At 47.1% G+C, this 24,241-nt stretch overlaps 1 protein-coding gene across 2 annotated transcripts in view; it reads right to left on the bottom strand.

Moving 5' to 3' along the window:
• The window catches only part of LOC311099265 (retinoic acid receptor RXR-gamma-A-like), a 60,044-nt gene extending 36,211 nt beyond the window's left edge, over positions 1-23,833 (bottom strand). Inside the window, exon 1 of one of the 2 annotated variants that reach the window (XM_084139966.1) lies at positions 23,712-23,833. In XM_084139966.1, coding sequence (XP_083996092.1) covers positions 23,712-23,742 — 31 coding nt within the window. In that variant the 5' untranslated portion in view covers positions 23,743-23,833. The remainder of the gene's footprint in view (positions 1-23,711) is intronic. The other variant, XM_084139967.1, reaches the window with a different exon arrangement.
• Between the last annotated feature and the right edge of the window lie 408 nt (positions 23,834-24,241).

Genomic DNA, 24,241 nt, shown 5'->3' with positions numbered 1-24,241 from the left:
CACAGTGCCTGGCTCTGACTAGATGTTATCTAATGGCTGGGCCTGCCTGCCCTGTATGCTGACACTATTTCTGTCCGACTATTTCTGAGTTCCCCCATACAGAAAGAAAGAAAGAAAGAAAGAAAGAAAGAAAGAAAGAAAGAAAGAAAGAGAGAGAGAGAGAGAGAGAGAGAGAGAGAGAGAGAGAGAGAGAGAGAGAGAGAGAGAGAGAGAGAGAGGCAGCAAATTACAATAAAATGAAAAAATGAAGAACAGAACGGTATATGTAGGATTGAGGATGATGGTAATAGCATCCTAAACAATGAGTCAGGTAGAGGAGTGTAGCCCATGGCAACAAGCGCGGTGGAAACCGTAGAGCATGGTAGGAACGAGGTAATGATGACAAGCAAGACAGAGACCTGAGGCTGTTCCTATAGGATGGATCTGGGTTAGACAGAAAGCAGAGGGTCCTGGGTAATCAAACTAGATACTAACACACATAAGACATAGATGGACGGACGGACGGACGTAATGAAACACAGACACACACAACTACAGGGTTCTCGCACACACACACACAGATTCGACAAGTACCAAGCTACATACTGATGGCTGATAAGAAACAGGTGTGTTGTTGAATGCCAAGCGAGAGAGAGAGGGAGAGGGAGAGGGAGAGAGGGGGAGAGAGAGGGACAGAGAGACTGAAGGCGCCACCTGATCTCCCCACTCTCTTCCCTCTCTTTGTCTCCTAACCCCTTTACAAACACAGCAGCACATAGAGGGCCTCTCAGCGCCCAGGACCCAAAACAACACAGGTCTTGTACTACCTATTAAGGGACATCATCAAATTGTCAATGAAACATTAGCCCCATGTTGGACCGTCGGATCCCTCTGTGTCTGTGGAGAGAGAGAGGGAGGGAGAGGGAGAGAGAGAAACAGAGAGAGAGAGAGAGCGAGAGCGAGAGAGAGGTATTGAGAAGGGAGAGCTACGGCTCATCTCCCGGCAGGTCTTAGTTCCCTGGAGGAGACGCAGAAGTGGATACTCAATCTATTGAGCACCGCTTGTGCTACAGACACTGTACATTCTATAGCACTGAATGAATAAACATCAGTTCATGTGGCATCACCCCAGACAGACAGCCTAACTTGGTCTACTGAAGACGTTTTTATGTCTCTCTCTTCTATATCTGTCTGTCCATCTATATGTCTTCCCATCTGCTGTCTGTCTGGCTGTCTGTCTGTCACCCATCCGTCTGTCTTGTCTGTCTGTGGTGTGAATCCCCATATGAACTGAGGCTGATTTATTCAGTAATATTAGGAAGTCTCAACACTGATACTGATGATAATGAGTACTACAGAGAACACCAGTAATTAAATCACACTGCCATCCCAGTTCTATACAGTTTCGGGGCAATTAAGAGGGCGTGAGTAGGAAGGAAGTGTGCTAGTGTTATATATTGATGAATAATGAACAAGGTATAACTGGGAGACTTTTTTTTCGGAGGAATCAGACCGTTTTTTTCACATCCTCTTCTTATTATGCTGCTGAGTATAACACAGAGACATCTGTTTCAAAACATGTGTCTAAATGTCTTACTACAACATCGTTTTCCTGTTATTTTCAAATGAACATACAGTATCTCACAAAAGTGAGTACACCCCTCACATTTTTGTAAATATTTGAGTATATCTTTTCATGTGACAACACTGAAGAAATGACACTTTGCTACAATGTAAAGTAGTGAGTGTACAGCTTGTATAACAATGTAAATTTGCTGTCCCCTCAAAATAACTCAACACACAGCCATTAATGTCTAAACCGCTGGCAACAAAAGTCAGTACACCCCTAAGTGAAAATGTCCAATTTGGGCCCAATTAGCCATTTCCCCTCCCCGGTGTCATGTGACTTGTTAGTGTTACAAGGTCTCAGGTGTGAATGGGGAGCAGGTGTGTTAAATTTGGTGTCATCGCTCTCACACTCCCTCATACTGGTCACTGGAAGTTCAACATGGCACCTCATGGCATAGAACTCTCTGAGGATCTGAAAAAAATAATTGTTGCTCTACAAAAAGATTGCCTGGGATATAAGAAGATTGCCAAGACCCTGAAACTGAGCTGAGCACGGTGGCCAAGACCATACAGCGGTTTAACAGGACAGGTTCCACTCAGAATAGGCCTCGCCATGGTCAACCAAAGAAGTTGAGTGCACATGCTCAGCGTCATATCCAGAGGTTGTCTTTGGGAAATAGACGTACAGTGAGGGAAAAAAGTATTTGATCCCCTGCTGATTTTGTACATTTGCCCACTGACAAAGAAATGATCAGTCTGTAATTTTAATGGTAGGTTTATTTGAACAGTGAGAGACAGAATAACAACAAAAAAATCCAGAAGAACGCATGTCAAAAATGTTATAAATTGATTTGCATTTTAATGAGGGAAATAAGTATTTGACCCCCTCTCAATCAGAAAGATTTCTGGCTCCCAGGTGTCTTTTATACAGGTAACGAGCTGAGATTAGGAGCACACTCTTAAAGGGAGTGCTCCTAATCTCAGCTTGTTACCTGTATAAAAGACACCTGTTCACAGAAGCAATCAATCAATCAGATTCCAAACTCTCCACCATGGCCAAGACCAAAGAGTTCTCCAAGGATGTCAGGGAGAAGATTGTAGACCTACACAAGGCTGGAATGGGCTACAAGACCATCGCCAAGCAGCTTGGTGAGAAGGTGACAACAGTTGGTGCGATATTTCGCAAATGGAAGAAACACAAATTAATTGTCAATCTCCCTCGGCCTGGGGCTCCATGCAAGATCTCACCTCGTGGAGTTGCAATGATCATGAGAACGGTGAGGAATCAGCCCAGAACTACACAGGAGGATCTTGTCAATGATCTCAAGGCAGCTGGGACCATAGTCACCAAGAAAACAATTGGTAACACACTACGCCGTGAAGGACTGAAATCCTGCAGCGCCCGCAAGGTTCCCCTGCTCAAGAAAGCACATATAAAGGGCCGTCTGAAGTTTGCCAATGAATATCTGAATGATTCAGAGGAGAACTGGGTGAAAGTGTTGTGGTCAGATGAGACCAAAATTGAGCTCTTTGGCATCAACTCAACTCGCCGTGTTTGGAGGAGGAGGAATGCTGCCTATGACCCCAAGAACACCATCCCCACCGTCAAACATGGAGGTGTAAACATTATGCTTTGGGGGTGTTTTTCTGCTAAGGGGACAGGACAACTTCACCGCATGAAAGGGACGATGGATGGGGCCATGTACCGTCACATCCTGAGATGTGTGCAAACCTGGTGGCCAACTACAAGAAACGTTTGACCTCTGTGATTGCCAACAAGGGTTTTGCCACCAAGTACTAAGTTGTGTTTTGTAGAGGGGTCAAATACTTATTTCCCTCATTAAAATGCAAATCAATGTATAACATTTTTGACATGAGTTTTTCTGGATTTTTTTATTGTTATTCTGTCTCTCACTGTTCAAATAAACAGGGGCAAACGTACAAAATCAGCAGGGGATCAAATACTTTTTTCCCTCACTGTAGGCCTACTTTGTACCGCTGTTTTGTTCTGTTCGCATTCATGTCGGTATTTTAAGCCAAACTGCTATTCAGTATTTTTGTTTGCATGTTTGAATAACTAGGCTACTACTTTCAGCATTTATTTTACATTATTTTGGTAAGACAGCTGTGTCTTGTTATTCTGTCTCTCACTGTTCAAATAAACCTACCATTAAAATTATAGACTGATCGTGTCTTTGTCAGTGGGCAAACGTACAAAATCAGCAGGGGATCAAATACTTTTTTCCCTCACTGTATGAGTGCTGCCAGCAATGCTGCAGAAGTTGAAGGGGTGGGGGGTCAGCCTGACTGTGCTCAGACCATACGCCGCACACTGCATCAAATTGGTCTGCATGGCTGTCGTCCCAGAAGGAAGCCTCTTCTAAAGATGATGCACAAGAAAGCCCGCAAATAGTTTGCAGAAGACAAGCAGACTAAGGACATGGATTACTGGAACCATGTCCTGTGGTCTGATGAGACCAAGATAAACTTATTTGGTTCAGATGGTGTCAAGCGTGTGTGGCGGCAACCAGGTGAGGAGTACAAACACAAGTTTGTCTTGCCTACAGTCAAGCATGGTGGTGGGAGTGTCATGGTCTGGGGCTGCATGAGTGCTGCGGGCACTGGGAAGCTACAGTTCACTGAGGGAACCATGAATGCCAACATGTACTGTGACATACTGAAGCAGAGCATGATCCCCTCCCTTCGGAGACTGGGCCGCAGGGCAGTATTCCAACATGATAACGACCCCAAACACACCTCCAAGACGACCACTGCCTTGCTAAAGAAGCTGAGGGTAAAGGTGATGGACTGGCCAAGCATGTCTCCAGACCTAAACCCTATTGAGCATCTGTGGGGCATTCTCAAACAGAAGGTGGAGGAGTGCAAGGTCTCTAACATCCACCAGCTCCGTGATGTCGTCATGGAGGAGTGGAGGAGGACTCCAGTGGCAAGCTGTGAAGCTCTGGTGAACTCCATGCCCAAGAGGGTTAAGGCAGTGCTGGAAAATGATGGTGGCCACACAAAATATTGACACTTTGGGCCCAATTTGGACATTTTCACTTAGGGGTGTACTCACTTTTGTTGCCAGCGGTTTAGACATTAATGGCTGTGTGTTGTGTTATTTTGAGGGGACAGCAAATTTACACTGTTATACAAGCTGTACACTCACTACTTTACATTGTAGCAAAGTGTCATTTCTTCAGTGTTGTCACATGAAAAGATATACTCAAATATTTACAAAAATGTGAGGGGTGTACTCACTTTTGTGAGATACTGTATATGTAACAACCTTTTTATCAGGGATGGGCAACTTGTAGGCCCCACAGACCAATTTGTTTTGTGTATATATATATACAGTGAGGGAAAAAAGTATTTGATCCCCTGCTGATTTTGTACGTTTGCCCACTGACAAAGACATGATCAGTCTATAATTTTAATGGTAGATTTATTTGAACAGTGAGATACAGAATAACAACAAAAAAATCCATAAAAACGCATGTAAAAAATGTTATGAATTGATTTGCATTTTAATGAGGGAAATAAGTATTTGACCCCTCTGCAAAAAATGACTTAGTACTTGGTGGCAAAACCCTTGTTGGCAATCACAGAGGTCAGACGTTTGTTGTAGTTGCCCACCAGGTTTGCACACATCGCAGGAGGGATTTTGTCCCACTCCTCTTTGCAGATCTTCTCCAAGTCATTAAGTTTTCGGGGCTGACGTTTGGCAACTCGAACCTTCAGCTCCCTCCACAGATTTTCTATGGAATTAAGGTCTGGAGACTGGCTAGGCCACTCCAGGACCTTAATGTGCTTTTTTCTTGAGCCACTCCTTTGTTGCCTTGGCCGTGTGTTTTGGGTCATTGTCATGCTGGAATACCCATCAACGACCCATTTTCAATGCCCTGGCTGAGGGAAGGAGGTTCTCACCCAAGATTTGATGGTACATGGCCCCGTCCATCATCCCTTTGATGCGGTGAAGTTGCCCTGTCCCCTTAGCAGAAAAACACCCCCAAAGCATAATGTTTCCACCTCCATGTTTGCCGGTGGGGATGGTGTTCTTGGGGTCATAGGCAGCATTCCTTCTCCTCCAAACACGGCGAGTTGAGTTGATGCCAAAGAGCTCTATTTTGGTCTCATCTGACCACAACACTTTCACCCAGTTCTCCTCTGAATCATTCAGATGTTCATTGGCAAACTTCAGACGGGCCTGTATATGTGCTTCTTGAGCAGGGGGACCTTGCGGGCGCTGCAGGATTTCAGTTCTTCACGGCGTAGTGTGTTACCAATTGTTTTCTTGGTGACTATGGTCCCAGCTCCCTTGAGATCATTGACAAGATCCTACCGTGTAGTTCTGGGCTGATTCCTCACCATTCTCATGATCATTGCAACTCCACGAGGTGAGATCTTGCATGGAGCCTCAGGCCGAGGGAGATTGACAGTTATTTTGTGTTTCTTCCATTTGCGAATAATCGCACCAACTGTTGTCACCTTCTCACCAAGCTGCTTGGCGATGGTCTTGTAGCCCATTCCAGCCTTGTCCCTGACATCCTTGGAGAGCTCTTTTGTCTTGGCCATGGTGGAGAGTTTGGAATCTGATTGATTGATTGCTTCTGTGGACAGGTGTCTTTTATACAGGTAACAAGCTGAGATTAGGAGCATTCCTTTAAGAGTGTGCTCCGAATCTCAGCTCGTTACCTGTATAAAAGACACCTGGGAGCCAGAAATCTTTTTGATTGAGAGGGGGTCAAATACTTATTTCCCTCATTAAAATGCAAATCAATTTATAACATTTTTGACATGCGTTTTTCTGGATTTTTTTGTTGTTATTCTGTCTCTCACTGTTCAAATAAACCTACTGTCACGGTTTCGGCCGAGGCTGCCTCTCTTCCTTGTTCGGGCAGGCTTCGGCGTCCGTTGTCTCCGGAATACTAGCTGCCACCGTTGTATGTTTCATGTTCGTTTGCTTTTGTCTGTTTGTTGTGACACCTGTTTCTCGTTTTGCGTAATTAGTGTCCTATAAGTTTCTCGTTGTGTTTGTCTAGTGTTGTGTGTTATTGTATTATTTGCTGTCGTTGTGTTGCTTGTTTGTTGCATTCTCGCTCGGTTGAGCTTCACTCCACTACGTTGGAGCATTTTCGCACATGTTTAGTGCGCCGTTATTTTGTCGCCTTCGTGCGTAATTTCGCCTTCGGGCAAGTGTGTTAATATTTTCCTTGTTGGAAATATTACTAAAGTCTTTTGGACTATACTTCGGTGTCCTGCGCTTGATTCCACCACTACACCCACCTACAGCACGCTTGACAGAATAACACACCTTTAAGAATGGAATCAGCAGGAGCCGCAGCAGCCCAGGCGACGCTGGAGGACAAGGTCCGGGAACAAAGTGACCAGATCCTGCAGATGGGGACCGCACTGCAGGAGGTGATCACCACCATCCGAGGCTGGGGGACGCCTCCACCGCCATCCTCCCTGCCAGCACCATCGGCCAGTCAGCCCATTCCCGCACCAGAACCCCGAGGAGTCGGACTCTCGCTCCCGAGGGCCTACGATGGGACCGCGGCCGGGTGTCAGGGATTCCTTCTCCAGGTGGAGCTGTACCTGGCCACCGTGCACCCGGCGCCCTCGGGACATGAGAGCGTGTCCGCCCTGATCTCCTGCCTTTCCGGGAAGGCGTTGGAATGGGCCAACGCGGAGTGGAGGAGGATCGACGCGGACACCATCACGTACGACGAGTTCTCCCGCCGCTTCAGGGCGGTGTTTGACCATCCCCCGGAGGGGAAAGCGGCGGGGGAGCGTCTGGTCTTCCTCCGGCAGGGGAGGAGGAGTGCCCAGGAGTTCGCCCTAGAATTCCGTACTCTAGCGGCAGATGCAGGGTGGAATGAGCGGGCTCTCGTCGATCACTACAGATGTAGTCTACGAGAGGACGTCCGTCGGGAGCTGGCCTGTAGGGACACCAGCCTCTCGTTCGACCAGTTGGTCGACATGTCCATCAGGCTGGATAACCTGCTAGCCACCCGCGGACGTCCCGAGGGGGGTCCGTCCATTTCACCCTCCAGCGCCTCCGAGCCGTGCCCCATGGAGCTCGGGGGCGCTGGCGCTAGAGAGAGGAGGGGTCGGCTTTCTAGGGGGTCTATCTCCTGCACCAACTGTGGTCGGGGAGGACACACCGCGGCTAGGTGCTGGGGATGGCCTCCTAGGGGAGAGGACGACCTGTATGTTAAGGCAGAGAAGTGTCTGTTTTTCCAGGAGTCGGTCTCCTTTTTGGGGTATCAGTTGTCTGCGTCAGGGGTGAAGATGGAGGTAGACCGGGTGTCAGCCGTGCGTAATTGGCAAACACCAACCACTGTGAAGGAGGTGCAGCAGTTTTTGGGGTTTGCGAATTACTACCGGAGGTTTATCCGGGGTTTTGGACAGGTGGCAGCTCCCATCACGTCTCTTTTGAAGGGGGGTCCGGTGCGTCTGCAGTGGTCTGCCGAGGCGGACAGGGCGTTTGGGAGGCTGAAGGACCTGTTTACCTCGGCCCCGGTGCTGGCGCATCCGGATCCCTCTTTGCCATTTCAGGTAGAGGTGGACGCGTCTGAGGCCGGTATAGGAGCCGTGCTTTCACAACGGTCAGGCGCGCCACCTAAACTCCGCCCCTGTGCTTTTTATTCCAAGAAGCTCAGTCCGGCGGAGCGAAACTATGACGTAGGGGACAGGGAGCTGTTAGCCGTGGTACAGGCCCTAAAGGTGTGGAGGCACTGGCTTGAGGGGGCTCAACACCCTTTCCTCATTTTGACGGACCACCGTAACCTGGAGTACATCCGGGCAGCGAGGAGGCTGAACCCTCGCCAGGCGAGATGGAATATGTTTTTGACCTGGTTTACATTTAAGATCACGTACATCCCTGGGTCACAGAACGGTAAGGCAGATGCACTGTCTCAGCGGTATGACACGGAGGAGAGGTCCGTGGAGCCCACTCCCATACTGCCGGAGTCGTGTCTGGTGGCACCGGTAGTGTGGGAGGTCGATGCTGAGCTCGAGCGGGCGTTACGCACCGACCCTAGTCCACCGCAATGCCCGGAGGGTCGGAAGTACGTTCCGCTCGAGGTTCGGGATCGATTGATCTATTGGGCTCACACGTCACCCTCCTCTGGACACCCTGGTATCGGCCGGACAGTGCACTGTCTTAGTGCCAAGTACTGGTGGCCCACGTTGGCAAGGGATGTGAGGGTTTATGTTTCCTCCTGCTCGGTGTGCGCCCAGTGTAAGGCGCCTAGACATCTGCCTAGGGGTAAGTTACTACCCCTGCCCGTTCCACAACGACCATGGTCTCACCTCTCGGTGGATTTCCTTACTGACCTTCCTCCTTCTCAGGGGAATACCACTATACTGGTCGTTGTGGACCGGTTTTCTAAGGCCTGTCGTTTGCTCCCCATGCCGGGCCTTCCTACCGCCCTGCAAACTGCCGAGGCACTATTCACCCATGTGTTCCGGCACTACGGGGTACCCGAGGATATTGTGTCTGATCGAGGTCCCCAATTTACCTCCAGGGTCTGGAGAGCCTTTATGGAGCGGTTGGGGGTCTCGGTGAGTCTCACCTCGGGTTACCACCCGGAGAGTAATGGGCAGGTGGAACGCGTGAACCAGGATGTGGGTAGGTTTCTTAGAACATACTGCCAGGACCGGCCGGAGGAGTGGGCAAGGTACGTTCCCTGGGCCGAGATGGCCCAGAATTCCCTACGCCATTCCTCCACTAACCTAACCCCTTTCCAATGTGTGTTAGGTTACCAGCCGGTTCTGGCACCTTGGCAGCAGAGCAAGATCGAGGCTCCTGCGGTGGATGAGTGGGCACGGCGCTCGGAGGAGACATGGAACGCTGCACACGTCCACCTGCAGCGGGCCCTCCGACGTCATAAGGCGAGCGCCGATCTCCACCGCAGTGAGGGACCGGTGTACGCACCTGGTGATCGAGTCTGGCTCTCTACCAGAAACCTGCCCCTCCGCCTGCCCTGTCGGAAACTGGGTCGGCGGTTTGTAGGGCCATTTAAAGTCCTGAGAAGGTTGAACGAGGTGTGTTACAAATTACAACTACCTGTTGAATATAAAAGTATTAACCCCTCGTTCCATGTGTCTCTTCTCAGGCCGGTGGTAGCTGGCCCACTCCAAGAAAGTGAGATCAGGGAGACTCCTCCGCCCCCATTGGACATCGAGGGGGCACCGGCGTACTCCGTGAAGTCCATCTTGGATTCGAGACGTCGGATGGGGGGTCTCCAATATCTAGTGGAGTGGGAGGGGTACGGTCCGGAGGAACGGTGCTGGGTGCCGAGGAGAGACATTTTGGACCCGTCTCTCCTGACGGAATTCCATCGTGGGCACCCGACGCACCCTGCTCCGCGTCCTCCTGGTCGTCCCCGAGGCCGGAGTCGGCGCACGTCTGGAGTCGCGCGTCAAGGGGGGGGTACTGTCACGGTTTCGGCCGAGGCTGCCTCTCTTCCTTGTTCGGGCAGGCTTCGGCGTCCGTTGTCTCCGGAATACTAGCTGCCACCGTTGTATGTTTCATGTTCGTTTGCTTTTGTCTGTTTGTTGTGACACCTGTTTCTCGTTTAGCGTAATTAGTGTCCTTTAAGTTTCTCGTTGTGTTTGTCTAGTGTTGTGTGTTATTGTATTATTTGCTGTCGTTGTGTTGCTTGTTTGTTGCATTCTCGCTCGGTTGAGCTTCACTCCACTACGTTGGAGCATTTTCGCACATGTTTAGTGCGCCGTTATTTTGTCGCCTTCGTGCGTAATTTCGCCTTCGGGCAAGTGTGTTTATATTTTCCTTGTTGGAAATATTACTAAAGTCTTTTGGACTATACTTCGGTGTCCTGCGCTTGATTCCACCACTACACCCACCTACAGCACGCTTGACACCTACCATAAAAATTATAGACTGATCATTTCTTTGTCAGTGGGCAAGCGTACAAAATCAGCAGGGGATCAAATACTTTTTTCCCTCACTGTATATACAGTGGGGAAGAAAAGTATTTAGTCAGCCACCAATTGTGCAAGTTCTCCCACTTAAAAAGATGAGAGAGGCCTGTAATTTTCATCATAGGTACACGTCAACTATGACAGACAAAATGAGAAAAAAAATCCCGAAAATCACATTGTAGGATTTTTAATGAATTTATTTGCAAATTATGGTGGAAAATAAGTATTTGGTCAATAACAAAAGTTTCTCAATACTTTTTTATATACCCTTTGTTGGCAATGACACAGGTCAAACGTTTTCTGTAAGTCTTCACAAGGTTTTCACACACTGTTGCTGGTATTTTGGCCCATTCCTCCATGCAGATCTCCTCTAGAGCAGTGATGTTTTGGGGCTGTCGCTGGGCAACACGGACTTTCAACTCCCTCCAAAGATTTTCTATGGGGTTGAGATCTGGAGACTGGCTAGGCCACTCCAGGACCTTGAAATGCTTCTTACGAAGCCACTCCTTCGTTGCCCGGGCGGTGTGTTTGGGATCATTGTCATGCTGAAAGACCCAGCCACGTTTCATCTTCAATGCCCTTGCTGATGGAAGGAGGTTTTCACTCAAAATCTCACGATACATGGCCCCATTCATTCTTTCCTTTACACAGATCAGTCGTCCTGGTCCCTTTGCAGAAAAACAGCCCCAAAGCATGATGTTTCCACCCCCATGCTTCACAGTAGGTATGGTGTTCTTTGGATGCAACTCAGCATTCTTTGTCCTCCAAACACGACGAGTTAAGTTTTTACCAAAAAGTTCTATTTTGGTTTCAACTGACCATATGACATTCTCCCAATCCTCTTCTGGATCATCCAAATGCACTCTAGCAAACTTCAGACGGGCCTGGACATGTACTGGCTTAAGCAGGGGGACACGTCTGGCACTGCAGGATTTGAGTCCCTGGCGGCGTAGTGTGTTACTGATGGTAGGCTTTGTTACTTTGGTCCCAGCTCTCTGCAGGTCATTCACTAGGTCTAGGTGTGGTTCTGGGATTTTTGCTCACCGTTCTTGTGATCATTTTGACCCCACGGGGTGAGATCTTGCGTGGAGCCCCAGATCAAGGGAGATTATCAGTGGTCTTGTATGTCTTCCATTTCCTAATAATTGCTCCCACAGTTGATTTCTTCAAACCAAGCTGCTTACCTATTGCAGATTCAGTCTTCCCAGCCTGGTTCAGGTCTACAATTTTGTTTCTGGTGTCCTTTGACAGCTCTTTGGTCTTGGCCATAGTGGAGTTTGGAGTGTGACTGTTTGAGGTTGTGGACAGGTGTCTTTTATACTGATAACAAGTTCAAACAGGTGCCATTAATACAGGTAACGAGTGGAGGACAGAGGAGCCTCTTAAAGAAGAAGTTACAGGTCTGTGAGAGCCAGAAATTTTGCTTGTTTGTAGGTGACCAAATACTTATTTTCCACCATAATTTGCAAATAAATTCATAAAAAATCCTACAATGTGATTTTCTGGATTTTTTTTCCTAAATTTGTCTGTCATAGTTGACGTGTACCTATGATGAAAATTACAGGCCTCTCTCATCTTTTTAAGTGGGAGAACTTGCACAATTGGTGGCTGACTAAATACTTTTTTCCCCCACTGTACATTACACAAGTATTGTACAGTGGGGGAAGTATAACAAGTATTTGATACACTGCCGATTTAGCAGGTTTTCCTACTTACAAAGCCTGTAGAGGTCTGTAATTTTTATCATAGGTACACTTCAACTGCGAGAGAAAAATAAATGCACTGTTGGTTAAGGGCTGTAAGTAAGCATTTCACTGTAATGTCTGCACCTGTTGTATTCGGCGCATGTGACCAATAACATTTGATTTGATTTGATTTGATTTGAACTGCCTGGTACTCAGCACTCTATTGTCCCTCTAATCACTCTGACATCAATGCAAATGTAATCGAAAATCTAATCAAACACTTCATGAGAGCCCATGAGCTCATGTTGCGCAACATTTCTATAGGCTAAGCAATTGCGTGAGAAAACATGGTGATGGCCTCTATTTAAAAAGAGGAGGATCCCATCAGCTTTCTATAGGCTAGGCCTACTATATTTATTTCTCAACCTTCCTAATATTAAGCACATTGCTTCTAAAACAGGAGTATAGCCTACCTGGCTGGCAGGAAAGTGAACTACGGGAAAAGTGTCCTCCATTTGCTATTTAAGTGCATAGATGACAGGTATTTTTTTTCCGTTGCCCCTGTTTCGAGACAGGTGCATGATAATGGTGCATTCTTAATCAAAACAAATGTCACACATATATTATGTAGTATATGTAAAGACAAGATTAAATCAAGAATAGTGTGATGGGTGACAATATTAGCCTATCAATTGTGAATGATATATTATCACTTGATGCCCAGCTTAAGGCAAACAGTGCATGCTTTTTATTTGGCTACTTTTTCAAATCATAGTCACACACCTCATGTAGCCTAGCCCATAGGCCTATACAGTGGGGAGAACAAGTATTTGATACACTGCCGATTTTGCAGGTTTTCCTACTTACAAAGCATGTAGAGGTCTGTAATTTTTATCATAGGTACACTTCAACTGTGAGAGACGGAATCTAAAACAAAAATCCAGAAAATCACATTGTATGATTTTTAAGTAATTAATTTGCATTTTATTGCATGACATAACTATTTGATACATCAGAAAAGCAGAACTTAATATTTGGTACAGAAACCTTTGTTTGCAATTACAGAGATCATACGTTTCCTGTAGGTCTTGACCAGGTTTGCACACACTGCAGCAGGGATTTTGGCCCACTTCTCCATACAGCCTTCTCCAGATCCTTCAGGTTTAGGGGCTGTTGCTGGGCAATACGGACTTTCAGCTCCCCCCAAAGATGTTCTATTGGGTTCAGGTCTGGAGACTGGCTAGGCCACTCCAGGACCTTGAGATGCTTCTTAAGGAGCCACTCTTTAGTTGACCTGGCTGTGTGTTTCGGGTCGTTGTCATGCTGGAAGACCCAGCCACGACCCATCTTCAATGCTCTTACTGAGGGAAGGAGGTTGTTGGCCAATATCTCGCGATACATGGCACCATCCATCCTCCCCTCAATACGGTGCAGTCGTCCTGTCCTCTTTGAAGAAAAGCATCCCCAGAGAATGATGTTTCCACCTCCATGCTTCACGGTTGGGATGGTGTTCTTGGGGTTGTACTCATCCTTCTTCTTCCTCCAAACACGGCGAGTGGAGTTTAGACCAAAAAGCTTTATTTTTGTCTCATCAGACCACCTGACCTTCTCCCATTCCTCCTCTGGATCATCCAGATGGTCATTGGCAAACTTCAGACGGGCCTGGACATGCGCTGGCTTGAGCAGGGGGACCTTGCGTGCGCTGCAGGACTTTAATCCATGATGGCATAGTGTGTTACTAATGGTTTTCTTTGAGACTGTGGTCCCAGCTCTCTTCAGGTCATTGACCAGGTCCTGCCGTGTAGTTCTGGGCTGATCCCTCACCTTCCTCATGATCATTGATGCCCCACGAGGTGAGATCTTGCATGGAGCCCCAGACCGAGGGTGATTGACCGTCATCTTGAAATTCTTCAATTTTCTAATAATTGGGCCAACAGTTGTTGCCTTCTCACCAAGATGCTTGCCTATTTTCCTGTAGCCCATCCCAGCCTTGTGTAGGTCTACAATTTTATCCCTGATGTCCTTACACAGCTCTCTGGTCTTGGCCATTGTGGAGAGGTTGGAGTCTGTTTGATTGAGTGTGTGGACAGGTGTCTTTTATACAAGTAACGAGTTCAAACAGGTGCAGTTAATACAGGTAATGAGTGGAGAACAGGAGGGCTTCTTAAAGAAAAATGAACAGGTCTGTGAGAGGCGGAATTCTTACTGGTTGGTAGGTGATCAAATACTTATGTCATGCAATAAAATGCAAATGAATTACTTAAAAATCATACAATGTCATTTTCTGGATTTTTGTTTTAGATTTCGTCTCTCACAGTTGAAGTGTACCTATGATAAAAAATTACAGACCTCTACATGCTTTGTAAGTAGGAAAACCTGCTAAATCGGCAGTGTATCAAATACTTGTTCTCCCCACTGTATATATATATATATATATATATGTAATGAATACTCGGACAGAGTGGTAAGATCCAATCGCAGAATTGCGATGCTTTATTAGAGTACAGACAAGGGAATAGCTTAATCGTGGTCAGGCGCGCTGTGGTCAAAACCGGGCAAGGCAGAGACAGACAGAGGTACCAAGGGAGCGGGCGTAGTCGTAGTCGAGGGCACAGGCACAGGATCAGAGTACGGTAATCACTGGGATAGACAAGCAGAGGATTAAGCAATTCGGGGAGTCAAACAACGAGGCACAGGTCGGATACACGGGTAATCAAAAACAACAAACTCTCTCTCTCTCTCTCGGTACAAAACGCTTAGCAAGTCACAATGGAACAATACCTCGCACCGACTGAACTTCTGAGCACACCTTATATCCTACACTAATTACTGACAAGTGTGCTCAGAACTCAGGTGAACCAGATCGAGTCTGATGACTCCCCCTCTCTGTAGATCGGGGAAGTGTCAGACTCTGTCTAGACCCAGCCAACCCCCGATCCCTTACAGTATCCCCCTCCCCAGGGCCGGCTCCTGACGGCCTTCTACCTCTACCGGGTGGTCTTCCTCTGGGTCGGGGTCCTGGATGATCTGGGTGTTCAGCGTGGAAAGTGGCCTTGAGAGCGGGATCCAGTATGTCCTTAGCAAGGACCCAGGACCGTTCCTCAGGTCCATATCCCTCCCAGTCCACGAGATATTCGATGCCCCCTCGTCTCCGTCTTGACTCCAGTATCTCGTGGACTGTATAGGTGGTGTCCTGTTCATCCTCCAAAGGTGGTGTAGTAGGTTGTTGAGCGATTGGGGGGTACATCGGGCTATAGTGGACAGGTTTCAACAGGGAGACGTGGAACGTAGGGTTTATCCTGTAGTGTCGAGGGAGTAACATACGGTAGGTGACAGGGTTAATACGTCTCTGTACTTTGAAAGGACCGATGTACCTGGGTTGGAGCTTCTTGCAGCTCCGTCGGAACCGCAGGTCTCGGGTAGACAGCCACACTCGTTGCCCGGGTTGGTAAGTGGGAGTAGGTCTCCGGCGTCGGTCGGCGTAGGTCTTTTGCTGTTGTGAGGCTTGACTGAGATGTTGATGGGCCGTCTCCCAGACCTGCGCACTCCGACGGAACCACTCGTCCACAGCCGGTACCATCCCTGGTGCGGTATCCCACGGGAACAGTGGTGGTTGATACCCTAGGACACACTGGAAGGGCGTTAGACATAGGGAGGTGTGAATGAGTGAGTTCTGAGCATACTCTACCCAAGGAAGGAATCGACTCCACTCTTGCGGCTGCCGCGAACATTGTTGCCGTAGATATTTCCCAATTTCCTGGTTGAGCCGTTCTGTCTGCCCATTGGCCTGGGGATGATATCCGGAGGTGAGGCTCACCGAGATACCCAAGCGTTCGCAGAAGGCCTTCCATACCCGGGATACAAACTGGGGTCCCCGGTCGGAAACAATATCCTCCGGAACACCAAACTGCCGGAACACCTGGTTAAACATCGTCTCAGCCATCTGAGTGGCGTTAGGTAAACGGGTCATGGGTACTAACCGGCACATCTTGGAGAATCGATCGATGACCACGAGAATTACAGTATGGCCCTCTGATTCTGGTAGATCGGTAACAAAGTCCATAGCAATGTGCGACCAGGGTCGTTGAGGAGTAGGCAATGGCATCAACTTACCCTCCGGTAGTGCACGAGGCGCCTTGGACTGAGCACATACGGGGCAGGATAATACATAGTCTCTGACGTCATCTGTGAGGGAATCCCACCAGTATTTTCGGCTGATGAGTCGTGTAGTTCGAGTGATTCCGGGATGACCAGATCCCAGCGACGTGTGGCACCATTCCATCAGTTGAGGTCGAAGCGAAGCTGGTACAAACACCTTAGACACCGGGGTTTCTGGAGGGGCTGGTTCCGCTTGTAGGCTCTCCTGAATAGTGTCATCGATAGCCCACCTCACAGGACCAGCACGGCAACTCATGGGGAGGATAGGTTCTGGCTCCACGGGTCTTTCCGCGCGCTCGAACCGTCGGGAAAGCGCGTCCGCCTTACCATTCTTGGACCCGGGGATATAAGAGACAGTGAATCGGAAACGGTTGAAGAATAAAGACCACCTTGCCTGTCGGGAGTTCAGTCGTTTGGCACTGTGAAGATACTCCAGGTTGCGGTGGTCCGTGAGCACTTGGAACGGATGCTCTGCTCCCTCCAACCAATGTCTCCACTCCTCCAGTGCTAACTTCACCGCCAGTAATTCACGATTACCCACATCATAGTTCTGCTCGGCCGGATTCAGTTTCCTTGAAAAGAAAGCACAGGGTCGTGATTTAGGCGGCTCACCTTGGCGTTGGGATAACACGGCTCCCACTCCAACCTCCGAGGCGTCCACTTCCACGATAAACGGCAAGGTAGGGTCCGGCTGACATAAAATAGGAGCGGTGGTAAAGCGTTGTTTCAACGTCTCAAACGCACGCACTGCCCCCTCCGTCCAGTTCAGACCGCGACCCTTGTAGCTGGTCATCGCCGACAGGGGCGCTGCGGTTGTGCTGAAATTACGCACGAACCGTCTATAGTAATTGGCAAACCCTAAGAATCTCTGGAGCTCTTTCACCGTCTGGGGTTGAGGCCAGTCTTGTACCGCTTGCACCTTGGATTCATCCAGTTTAACCCCGTCGGGAGTGAGTATGGCCCCAAGGAAGGAAATCGTAGTGACATGGAATTCACTCTTTTCTGCCTTCACGAACAGAGAATGTTGTAGGAGCCGATCCAGAACCTGTCGTACATGGGACACATGTTCACTCAGAGAGTTAGAATATATTAGGATGTCATCAATGTACACTATAACAAAGCGATCAATCATGTCCCTGAAAATGTCATTCATGAACGCCTGGAATACTGAGGGCGCGTTGGTAAGTCCATAGGGCATGACACAATATTCGTAGTGTCCTCGATGTGTGATGAAGGCGGTCTTCCATGCATCCCCTTCTCTAATGCGCACCAGATTGTACGCACTCCTGAGGTCCAGTTTACTGTAGATTGAGGCCTGCCCCACCTGCTCAAGGGCTGCTGGAATCAAAGGAAGAGGGTAACGATTTTTGATGGTAATATCGTTCAAACCTCGATAGTCTATACAAGGACGCAGTCCGCCATCCTTTTTCTTCACGAAGAAAAAACTGGATGCGGCGGGAGACGTAGATGGGCGAATGGCCCCTTGCTGTAGCGCCTCATCAATATACTTGCTCATCGATTCTCGTTCCGGCTGTGACAACGGGTAGATTCTTCCCCGAGGAGGTGTAGCCCCGGATAGCAGATCAATCGCGCAGTCCCAGGGCCGATGAGGTGGTAACATGGTAGCCCTCTCCTTGGAGAACACCTGCGCGTAATCCTGGTATTCTGTAGGAACAACAGTAGACACTGCACCCTGCGCATCCTCCACAGTAGACATTTTGCACGGTAAATTGAGGCACTCTGCCCTACATACCTCACTCCAAGCAGTGATATCTCCAGATTTCCAGGAGATGACCGGATCATGGGTGACGAGCCAGGGGTGGCCGAGAACTAGCGGCTCCCGTGGCGCGTAAATGACGAACAGAATGATGTTCTCATGGTGTATGGAGCCCACTTGTAACTTGATTTCCTCGGTACGGTGCGTAATGAACCCAGTGCCCATGGGCTCACCGTCTAGCGCGTTGACTCGCAGGGGAGGTTGAATTGGGATAAGTTGAACTCCCAATTCCTCAGCGAGACCCACATCCATAAAACTGGCAGCCGCCCCGGAATCAATAAGACCTTCCAACCTGCGCACTCTCTCTCCAACAGATAAGGTAACTGGCACATACATTTGTTTAGATGTAATGTTGAAAACGTGAGTCTCACTCACCGGTTTGGCAGTTCCGAGGCGATATTCTGGGGTACGGTTTGGTCGTACCGGACATTGCCGAATGAAATGACCCGACTGACCACAATACAGGCATAGTCCGTCTTGCCGACGTTGTTGTCTCACCGAACCCTGTAGAGGTGACCGTCCCAGTTGCATGGGTTCCTCCTCAGATTCTCTCCTCCGCTCTGTCGATTGCTTAGGACCAGTGACCGAGAGCTCCTGGACTGTGGATACCTTGTGTTGCACTATCAGATTATCAATAGAGATGGCGATGTTGATAAACTCATGTAGCGCAGTGATATCTCCCCGACAAGCCAACTCAGTCTGTACTTCTTTGCGCAGCCCTCTTCGGAAAACGGTGAGCAAAGCAGTCTCGCTCCATCCGCTACCGGCTGCTATAGTACGGAACTCTAAAGCGTAGTCGGCTACTGTGCGACGGCCCTGCTGAAGTTCACATAGTTGGTCTCCCACGCTACGCCCAGATACTGGGTGGTCGAACACCTCTTGGAACAGTCTCTTAAACTGAACTTCCGCATTTAACTCGGGGACCTCAGCTGCCCAAAGCGCAGTAGCCCAATCCAGTGCTCTTCCCGTTAGCAGAGAAATCATGAAATCCACCCTGCTACGGTCATCGGGAAACATAGTACGATTATGGGACATATACAGGGACGTCTGGAGTAGAAACCCCTGACATTTGCCAGGTTCCCCGTCGTACTTAGTCGGTAGAGAAATCGGAGGTGCCTGACAAGGACTGACCGTGCTCGGAGTGGTGCCTTCAGCCGTACCAGCGTTGAGTAGCTGCAGGAGTTCATCCATCCGTTTCTCCTGTATCTCCCATCGCCTCTGTAATTCCGCTGGATCCATGGTTGGGCGAGGTATTCTGTAATGAATACTCGGACAGAGTGGTAAGATCCAATCGCAGAATTGCGATGCTTTATTAGAGTACAGACAAGGGAATAGCTTAATCGTGGTCAGGCGCGCTGTGGTCAAAACCGGGCAAGGCAGAGACAGGCAGAGGTACCAAGGGAGCGGGCGTAGTCGTAGTCGAGGGCACAGGCACAGGATCAGAGTACGGTAATCACTGGGATAGACAAGCAGAGGATTAAGCAATTCGGGGAGTCAAACAACGAGGCACAGGTCGGATACACGGGTAATCAAAAACAACAAACTCTCTCTCTCTCTCTCTCGGTACAAAACGCTTAGCAAGTCACAATGGAACAATACCTTGCACCGACTGAACTTCTGAGCACACCTTATATCCTACACTAATTACTGACAGGTGTGCTCAGAACTCAGGTGAACCAGATCGAGTCTGATGACTCCCCCTCTCTGTAGATCGGGGAAGTGTCAGACTCTGTCTAGACCCAGCCAACCCCCGATCCCTTACAATATATATATATATATTTTTTTTTAATGGGGGGGGTTGGGGACTCAGTCGTGGTCTCAACTTACTGTTGAGAGTCAGAATAATATAATACACAACGTGCAATTTTTTAATTTTGTTGTGTATCAGCAGTCACTCAATTAGCCCATGTCAGCGATTGTTTTGGGGATTGGTAATTTAGTCTAGCAGCCAGCTATCTATAAAAAAATATATATATATGCCATTTAGCAGACGCTTTTATCCAAAGCGACTTACAGTCATGCGTGCATACATTATTTGTGTATGGGTGGTCCCGGGGATCGAACCCACTACCTTGGCGTTACAAGCGCCGTGCTCTACCAGCTGAGCTACAGAGGACCACAATCTAAACTTGTAGCAAGCATGTTTGAATTACCGAACGGGGTGGGGCCCATTGATCATCAGTTATCATATTAAAAACTACAAACATTTGCCTCCACCCTATTGCAAAATGTTTAGAATTGTATGGAATTAGCTGTAAACCTTCTAATTCTTCTCTCCGCCCAATGGCAAAATGAGTAGAATTGCATGAAATTAGTTATAAAATTGCAAAACCTTCTCTCCGCCCCATGGCAAATGTGTATAATCGCAGGAAATTAACTTTAAAACCAAAATTGTTTCTCTTCGCTGTAACGAGGGGGGCCGCTAAAATGTTTTGCTCGCAAGGTGGGGGGCGTATATGGATGTGGGTACGCAGACCCACGAGCCACTGCGGCCCCTCATGAGTCTGCTTTTTTGTGGCCCCCACCCCCATCAAAGTTGCCCATCCCTGAACAAATATGGTCAGCATTGAGAATGATGTCAATGGTGTAATAACTCATGAAGAGAGATGATATGTCTATTACAAGTTCTACTACTCAGGTTTAGAGTTGCGGATTTACCTGATGTTTCTAGTTCTGCTGTTACAACACCAACAGTATTGTCCTATTTTGGCCAAAAGAAAACAGAGTAGCTTTTAATAGTGAAGTTATCCTCAGATAGCCTGGCATAAGATAACATGGTAGATGACATGCAGCTTAAATACACCTTAAAGTTGTTTGAAATGCATGAATGGTGCTTTTAAATGCAGATTGTCAGTAATCATATAGCCTCAAACCATTCTCTTGCATTCTCTGAGAGGCTCAGTCAGTGGACGAGAGTATTAGTAGCCTTGTATTGTCAAAAGGGCTGATCCCAAGTCAGCCTTCCTAATTACCATTGGCAGTGAAAACCCTAATGACTTAGCCACATGACTTCTCATTCTCTTTGACTGCTTGCTGCAAGAAGAGATCAGCACACTCACAGTCGTGACCATAGAGCCAATATGTCTGGTTCCTACTCAACTAAGATGTGTTCTGCCATTGCATTGGGGGGCAGCAGGTAGCCTAGCAGTTAAAGCGTTGGCCCAGTAACCGAAAGGCGATAAGGTGAAAAAAATCTGTTAATGTGCCCTTGAGCAAGGCACTTAACCCTAATTGCTCTTGAGCAAGGCACTTAACCCTAATTGATAATGCCTAACCCTGGCCGTGACCCCACTCTCTGAGGGTGTCTCAGGGGGAGTTGGGATATGCAAAAAACACATTTCCAATTCACACATGCATTAAATCCACACTTGTACATGTGTGAAATAGGACAAAGATCCCACAAAATTATGATTATACATGTTACTAGTTGTCTAATCAATTAAATCTATCAATCAATTAACGCTTTGGTTTTATTAGTAAAGTATTTTTCTAAGTTAACTTTCAATGTCCCCTAGGAGCTGCTGAATATCTCTCACATTTTCAGTTTGGTTGTACTATCCAGGTAGACCCAGTAGACCTTTTCCTCTTCACTGATACACACATCCCACTGGGCACAGACATCATTTCAACGTCTAGTTTTGATTGACATTTTATTGAGTTGTCAACTAGCGTGAATTCAATGTGAAATCAACAAGAATTTTAACCATGTCATTTGATTTACTGTAGGTTAAAAGTTGGGTGAAAGAAATACAAAATCCAGAAATTCCTTTACATTGACGACTTTTCACAAATCCAATCAGTTTTCCAACATCATCACATTGATTTATTTATTTTGTTGAAATGACGTGGAAACAACGTTGATTCAACCAGTTTGTGCCCAGTGGGATAAGAGCAGGAGTCCAACCAATGCAAAGTTCAAATAAAGCAAAGTTCACTGTTGCAGAGGAGACACAACAGGGGATGAACCCATAAAGACAAACTTGCCTAACACTGATTTGTTCACATGACTAAACCCTAGAGAGAGACAGAGAGAGAGAGAGAGAGAGAGAGAGAGAGAGAGACTCTGCATGCAGAATTCTGCAAAAATATCCTCTGTGTACAATGTAAAACACAAAATAATGCATGCAGAGCAGAATTAGGCCGATACCCGCAAATTATCAAAATCCAGAAAAGAGCCGTTAAATTCTACAACCACCTAAAAGGAAGCGATTCCCAAACCTTCCATAAATCCATCACCTACAGAGAGATTAACCTAAAGAAGAGTCCCCTAAGCAAGCTGGTTCTGGGGCTCTGTTCACAAACACAAACAGACCCCACAGAGCCCCAGGACAGCAACACAATTAGACCCAACCAAATCATGAGAAAACAAAAAGTTAATTACTTGACACATTGGAAAGAATTAACAAGAAAACTGAGCAAACTAGAATGGTATTAGGCCCTAAACAGAGAGTACACAGTGGCAGAATACCTGACCACTGTGACTGACCCAAATTTAAGGAAAGCTTTGGCTATGTACAGACTCGGTGAGCATAGCCTTGCTATTGAGAAAGCTCTCAAGAGAAGACAGGCTATGTGCACACTGCCCACAAAATCAGGTGTTGCAATATGAGCATGTAATTACACAAAACTGAAATGCATGAGGAAATAATGTGTTGGAGACTTTCAGAATAATTTCTACTATAATAGTAGGCTGTCATTTAATGTATGCATGCATTCATGTTTGTTCTGGTAATAATCCCCTAATTTAGAGGGCAACACTCTTCATGGTTTTCTTTGAATGTGTGGTTTTCTTTGAATGAATTATTTCTTGACAATTGGTGATGTTATAGTAGTGTAATAATGACCTATATTTTCAGACTCTAAAATCTAAATATGCATAGGGGAACGATATAGTAGGCTGTATCATGCGAGGACATGCAATAGAATATAGAATAGACTAGAAAATAATATGTATTTCCAATACAAAGAAAGAATAAGTCTTTGGGACCACATGGCTGCTTATTCATTGCTTGTGGAGTGGCCACATTGTGGTTATTTGATAGAAAGAATTATGATGATTCAATAATAGAACAATTTCAGCCAATTAAGAGTAGCCTACTAAAGTAAAAAAGTATTAGACTCTCTCACGGTGGTCTTGTTGACCTTTTCTCGAGAACAGCGATGAGGTGGGTGAATGTATCAGGCTGTCGCATGGATAAGCACTTCTTTGCCAAGCCAGACTCATAAATAAGACGCAGCGAACAGTTTAACAAGAGGCGCGTTAAAATGGCCATAAATTACATAAACGCAATAAAGTGCCAAACCCCGACCCTGACTAAGAAAATACGCTATCAGCTGACTTGTGCATTGGCACTGCCTTCTTGTCAATAGGCCTATACATTAGGCGCGGGACAAGTGTTAACTACATAGATAAATAACATTGCCACGCGAGATTTATTGCCAGGGGGTGTAAAGTCAGCTGTGCACAAAGAATTCAGTTTATTAAACGACACATTATTGCCCAAACAACGCAGAGAACTGAGCAGCCTATTCGGGATATAACCTACCGCTCGTGTCTGAAGACTTTAAAAAGAGAGGGAAAGCATACTTACTTAGATGTAGACATGATTCATTATTATCCATAACTGGATGGAAGTTATTTCTATTGTCCGTTTTTTCTCTCAACTATGGATGTTCTTGTTTAGCCGTCAGAGCAGCATCTCTGTGAACGCCGTTCCCGGCTTGACTGATTCTCTTCTCACTGTTGCCTGGCTGGACTACCACACACGGAGGGGGCCAGTGGAGGGGGTGGTTGAAAAATGGGATTCTCCAAAATGATAACGTTATTCGCTTAATCTGCAGACACAGATACACCATGCAAAACCATAGTCCACTAAACACAGCGACAGATGTTGATAGTGCGCGCAGCCTGTCAATGCATTTTATTATGTCAGAATAAAAACTAACATATAATGGCATTTTAATTGCAGATATGGATTAAAACATCTTGCTATTTGATTTATCACCAATATTAAGAACGTTACATGGAAAGAGTTTGTGCTTTAAAATAATGGCATTGAATGAGAATTGAATGAGAATCCCATTCATTCAATGTGAGATCCATGTGCTATCAAATTTGGTT

Source organism: Coregonus lavaretus (genome assembly GCF_964263955.1).
Source record: "Coregonus lavaretus genome assembly, chromosome: 23".
In the NCBI taxonomy this organism is placed as follows: domain Eukaryota; kingdom Metazoa; phylum Chordata; class Actinopteri; order Salmoniformes; family Salmonidae; genus Coregonus; species Coregonus lavaretus.
This window is presented reverse-complemented; position numbering and strand designations above follow the sequence as displayed.